The sequence below is a fragment of the Nicotiana tabacum genome, chromosome 15 (assembly GCF_000715075.1).
Source record: "Nicotiana tabacum cultivar K326 chromosome 15, ASM71507v2, whole genome shotgun sequence".
In the NCBI taxonomy this organism is placed as follows: Eukaryota; Viridiplantae; Streptophyta; class Magnoliopsida; order Solanales; family Solanaceae; genus Nicotiana; species Nicotiana tabacum.
In genome coordinates this window covers 107,712,154-107,718,349 of record NC_134094.1, presented here as the reverse complement: position 1 = coordinate 107,718,349, position 6,196 = coordinate 107,712,154, and the positions used below count along the sequence as shown (strand labels likewise).

Below are 6,196 nucleotides of genomic sequence, written 5' to 3'. Positions count from 1 at the left end.
TTTTAAATATATATTCCCTCTGTTTCAATTTATGTGAACCTATTTTCTTTTTAGTCCGTGCCAAAAAGAATGACCCCTTTCCTTATTTGGAAACAATTTACCTTTATGCAATGATTTATAACTACACAAAATATATGTGTCTTATTTTACACCACAAGTTCAAAAGTCTTCTCTTTTTTCTTAAGCTCTGTGCCCAGTCAAATAAGCTCAAATAAATTGAAACGGAGGGAGTATTTTTTTTTTTTTTTTTTTTGAAGAATTTACACCTGAATTCACATCAAAATTAGTTTTTGTTTTCCTTGGTACTTCGAGCATCTCCATGTAAATTGAGGAGAGAGGGAGTATAAGATTTCCTTTTTGTGTTCTTATGATCCTATTCAACTTTATATTTGAGGTCTGGGGTTGAATTGCTAAATCTTAAACCTAAGGGACGTGATTGTAATATTCCCGTTTCCGTGTACTTGTCTTGTAGTGAATTTACTGCGTGTCCAAGCGACCCAAAGTAAGAAGTGTCATTTTCCAGATCATTAGATTTTGCCAGTTAGATTCAGGTTATAATAATCGTACTTGGAACAACCCTTCCATTTTAGATTCTTTATCTCTTTCTTTCTTTCTATATCAAGCAAATTTAAAGCACAAACAAAGAAACAAGAATTCTTTCAGCTCATGTGGGTATTCATTATTTCATCATTTTTGGTCTCTATAGTTTTGAAAATTTCAAGACTCTCACAATCTAATAAATCGTGATGTGGGTTGTCTGAATAAAAAGATTTTTTTTTAAAAAATTTGGATCTAATTGTAAAGGGTTGAGGTGAATTGTGTCTTTTGTTCATTTCTTGTTTTAGGTGTATTTGATCTGGTTTGCTGTTGACATTTTTTTTCTCTGTTTTTGATTCAGTGAGGAAACTTTGACCCTTGATTCTTGATTGAAGTGGGAATTATTCATTTGTATGTGTGGTGGTTGATGAGAGTTTGTACAGTTGATTTGATAATTTGTACGAGACTATTCAATGGCTGTTGAGGAGTTGGTTGAGATCAAATTCAGGCTAGCTGATGGCAGTGATATTGGACCAAATAAGTATGCATCTAGCACCACAGTTGGATCTCTCAAAGAAAAGTTAATTGCACAGTGGCCCAAAGGTTGTTAATTTCTTGACTTTACACTTGATTATGTGAAATTAGATTAGTTTTAATCCTGTGTTTTTTATGGAGTTGCTTCTTTTGTTGCATTATTTGATTGTTCGTTGTGTATTTTGATGTTTGATTGCGTTTAGTGCAATACTATTTTAAGATTATATAGGCAGTCACTTCTAGTTGCATTAACTGGAGTTTCTACTTCAAGAAAATGCCCATGTTCATTTGTTCAATCATAATAACAAAACGGTTTGTAAAGAAAGAATGCATAGTATTGAGTAATGGTCATAGTTCCGCATTCGAGCACTTTCTATAATCTGTGTTTTCACCCTTTTGGTACCACAACTAGCCTGTCGTAGTTAGGCTTAGGAGGCTGAAAGTTTTTTCTGGACCAACGAAGCACCATTACTGAAGTAATTATCCGTCAGGCGTCAGCTTGTTACAGTTGGGCTACTCCAGTTGGATTGCATTAGAAATTTCTTTTATCGTGCATGGAATTGCCCGGGAAACCCCCGATTTGGGTCTTTCTATGATGCCTGGGTCTGCTCACTAACCGCACGAACCTAGATGAAGATTAGCTCTCTTGGAGAGAAAGAAGAATGGATGGATATAGCGTAGTTTAGAAGATTTTTAGTTAGTTATTGAAGATTTTGATCTCTGCCTCAGTGGTGAGTATATATAGCGTAGTTTCTTGTGGCTATCATAGTCTATTGCTGCCATTCCCTAAAGGATGCATGTAAGAAGAAAAGATCCACGGCAGAATTAGCGGTCAGTTTTCTAGAAGTTTGTCAAAGTTGCTGATGGAGGATAGCTTTTATATCAATGAGATCTCAAGCTTTATTGCAAAGGAAGTTTGATGCGAATATTTGTGTGGGAAAGAAATAGGACGCGAGCATTTCTGATAGTAAACCACTAGAAATAGGTAAATAGAGGAGATTAATGAAGACAAAAGAGGGAATGGGAGTTTTAGTGATTTACCAGGGGACTCCTTGGGTTTTACAACTGCATCCCCATTTGAATAACTGAAATTGAAAATCTTCAATTAGCATGAAATAAAAATTTCCAATACCTTCCTTATCTATATATTTCACAAGCTCTTTCCAAGTCTAGTTAGCTTAAGATTAGCAAATCGAATCCTTCTCTCATTGGACATGTCAAGACGGATTAAATATTTATCCTTGGTCGTTCCTCAATCAGAAAGTATTTCTGATTAATTAATTTTTCCAGCTGTTGAGTATCTTCTCCAGCTCTATTCCTCCCTTTTTGTTCACCGTTAAACTTAACTGCTGTGATTTTTGCAACTAAATAGCTCAAACCGTAGTACTTATTCTGAGTTGGATAGTTGGTTTCTCCAGGTGTTGATTATCTTTTCCAGCCTCTGTTTCTCCTTTTCAGTTCACTGTTAAATTAGCTAACTGCTTTGAGTGTTGCAACTAAAATAGCACCAACACGGGTATTTAAATTTTATTTCTCTGTGACACGTCTTATCTGAGTTGGATTAGTTGATTTCTTCAGCTCTTATTATCTTTTCCCAGCCTCTATTTCTTCTTTTTTCCATTTATTGTTGAATTAGTAGACTGCTGTGAGTTTTGCAACTCAATTCACTAATATGTAAATCCTAAACTTGTTAAGTAACTGCAAAAGAAAGTTATCCCTTTGATAATCTGTCTGCTCATCACAAAAAGCTTTCCCACATGTGGTGACATGGTGCGTACCTGCTGTAATACCAGATTTGGCTTCGGATCTTATAAGCATGAGCACCAAAGACTACAATACTGTGAAGTTTTAACTTAGAGAAGTAGATTGTTTAGGTTTGAAATGAAATAGCAAATGAGAGGGTGTTACTGGGATTGATATGCCGATATGAAGAGAGTAGTGCTGCTTAAGAAGCTGCGTACATTGTGAGAGAGTGATAAAACAGAGAGGAAACAACAACAACAATAACTATGCTGCAATTCCAAGAATGCACTATCCATTTCGCTCCATTTTGACCCAGTTCATTCCATTATTGAACTACCATAACCATTTTCCTTTGTTCGAGTTTGGGACAATGTTAACAAGCTCAGACAGCTGTGTTTGGAGCAACCAATATATAAAATACTACTGAATATGAAAGAGGCACTAAAAAATTCAAAAGGTAGAGCAACTTAAATACTCTAATCATTTCTGGCTTCAAAATGGATGCTTCATTGTATGATCAAGTCAACTTTTGACGATATCATTTTTCTGCGTGCTTTCACACAGGCTCTAGAACAGGGGCCAGCAAGGAATTGCCGTAGGCCTGAAACAACATAAGCTGCCCACCAATCAAAAGAGCATGCAACACTTAAAAACCTAAATGCGAACACAATTGCGAAGCAAAATGAGCTTAACCAACTCCAAAGTGCAGCCCGGTGCACGAAATATCCCGCGTTTATGTGGGGTCCGGGGAAGGGCCGCACCCCAAGGGTTGTCATATAGGCAGTCTACCCTGATGCAAGCATCACTGGAGATTCTACGGCTCGATCCCGTGGCCTATAGGTCATACGGAGACAATTTTACCATTGTTCCAAGGTTCCCCTCCACGCTTAACCAACTTCAAGGACTAATATTACACAAGGGCGGATCTATGTATATGATTCGGGGTGGTACGCCACCCGCAAGCTTCAGCGAAAACTCTATGTATATATGTAAATACGGATAAGAAATAGTATATATATTTAAAGTGCACAGAACAAAAGTCGCCAAGGTGCTAGTGGCAAAGGTCCATCTTTTCCTTCTGCTTGGCACCCGGAACCCCCAAATCCTGGATCCGTCTCTGAATTATTACATATGACGAAAATATTAGTTCTAGAACTATGAATTTGTATTTGCATTTAGCAAATCTTCTTGTATATAATCTGCATCAGCTATCAGCCACTAATCTAAAATGGATTAGATTAAGCAAAATCCGCATGTTATTTGTTTTGATGCTCTAAAGCCAAAGAGAATCTATAATTCCCACTACTTACAGGAATGAAAAGGTTAATTTGAGACTCAAATTTTCAGTGAACTCTCATATGTTTTATATACCAAGATGCCTGAATCTGCAACCCTACGTTAGCTGCTCATAATTTAGATACTCTTTTAACCAGCAATAACCCAGCTAACAGAAGATCTTACTGTGGCGCAGATAAAGATAGTGGTCCAAGGACAACAAATGACGTGAAGCTTATTAATGCTGGAAGGATTCTTGAAAATAGTAGAACTCTCGGTGAATCCAGACTTCCCGTCGCTGAAGTTCCAGGAGGTGTCATCACTATGCATGTTGTTGTACGCCCCCCTATTCATGACAAAAACAATGGTGAATCCAGACTTCCCGGTTCACATGCTTTCTTCTTCTTTTCTTTTTTATTTTTCGATCTTGTGTTGATAAGTCAAAAAAAACCTCTATTAATAGTTCATCAAGCAGAAGTAGCATGTCACTGGCTCTCATTCGTGATTAAATCAGTTAGTGTAACTTCTTAGGTTTCCTCCTATTATTTTATATTCTCTTGTAAAAATCTATAGCTGTCTTGTAATAAAATATGAAATAGGAGAGGCAAGGAAAAACCTATTAGACAAATAGCTCTGAAATGTCTCTTTTTCTGTTATTTTTGTTTTGATGATATCGAGTCAGTGTCCAATTTTGATCAATCTGTTTTATTGTTCTTTCCAATGTTTTGCACTGCAGATGATACTAATTTGTTAGTAAGTAGTGAAATTATTTTAGCTTGTCTAATTGCTAGATGACAACTCCAATTCTATTCTTTTGGCACTTTCTCCAAACTCGCGCACCCATCCTCTACCTTGCTCCTAGGTACAGGGGATTCTTCTCCTTCCTTTTCCGATTATTCAGAGAAGTCAGAAAAGTGTCTTATTTGAGGTCTGTTAACACTATACATGATTGGATAGGACATACATTGGAACAGCTTAGTGTTTAGTGCTTTCCACTTACCATCGTCAATTAGGGGCAGTTCCATATTCACACATCTGTGAAGCTTTCCTTTTGAAAAACTTCAGTGTGTCATAGCCAGTCTTGCCTGGTCATATTTTTTGACAGGAACAGAGAGGAAAAAGATAAGCTATACTTATTTTTTTATATGATTTAAGGATTTGAGATTCTTTTCATTTTGTTTCTTATTAAAATTTAAAGCCTACTGAATGATTTTTCTTTATACATTTGTCGCAGATAAGCTGAAGGAGGATTCCCCTACAAAAGGAGGGTGTGCATGTACAATCTTGTAATTCATCTTACCCAGTAATGGAATTGTTCCACTTTGGTTATATTTTATGGCTCTATATATTTTTCAGTAGGAGAGTCTTTTGGATGCATTAACAAGTATCCTAAAAGTAAAAGTAAGTGAAAAAGAAAAATATATAAAAGATTTAGAATGGAGGGATACCATGTAGTTTGTTGATACACCTGAAGAGGGCTGAAAGGAGTTGATGCACTACTTTTAGGAAAACCTTTGTGCAAAGAACGTAATTGTTCGTTTTTAAAGATATCTTAAGCAGTGGTAGTGGTGGTGGACAGGTGGAGTACCAAAGAAGAGGGACTCGGAAAAAAAGAAAAGAAGAAACATAAGCAATAGAAAATCTATAGTTTTGTAATTTGTTTGGTTTCATTTAGTTTGGGATTTTATGGTGTTATCATAAAGTTCAGCATCAGAACGGTTCACAGACCAAATGTACTCGGAAATCTAGCTGCACTTTGCCTTGGTGATGCTCCAATGCACTTGGCTTGGCATCAATATAAATTGTTTCAGTTATCTCCTATGTTGGAAATGATTTTCCTTCTCATACTAGTATTGTTTTACTTTTCACTTGAGTATCAGAAACAATCTCTTTACCTTCACAAGGTAAGTGTAAGGTCTGCATACGCTTTGTGGGATTACACTTGTCGTACTCAAGTATGAGGAATCAAGCTTGCCCTTATTCTTACAACAATTGACACGTGTTTATTCTCTTCAGCAAGATTTAGACCCACTTGATATCACGACTTAGACTCAGCAAGAGGGAGGGTACCTGTGCCTGGAATTGACATATACCTAGGCGGAGGTGA

At 36.6% G+C, this 6,196-nt stretch overlaps 1 protein-coding gene across 3 annotated transcripts; it reads left to right on the top strand.

The window, feature by feature from the left end:
* The first annotated feature begins 530 nt into the window (after positions 1-530).
* Positions 531-5,447, top strand: LOC107792165 (membrane-anchored ubiquitin-fold protein 6). 3 transcript variants are annotated; one of them, XM_016614356.2, is made up of 4 exons: positions 531-668; positions 899-1,140; positions 4,286-4,456; positions 5,324-5,447. In XM_016614356.2, the coding sequence occupies exons 2-4, from the start codon at positions 1,011-1,013 to the stop codon at positions 5,377-5,379; spliced, it is 357 nt and encodes a 118-aa protein (XP_016469842.1). In that variant the 5' UTR covers positions 531-668; positions 899-1,010; the 3' UTR covers positions 5,380-5,447. The 3 variants fall into 3 exon arrangements, with proteins under 3 accessions (XP_016469842.1, XP_075087199.1, XP_016469843.1); XM_075231098.1 differs by having other exon boundaries at positions 534-551; XM_016614357.2 differs by lacking the exon at positions 531-668 and adding an exon at positions 675-811.
* The last annotated feature ends 749 nt before the right edge of the window (positions 5,448-6,196 follow it).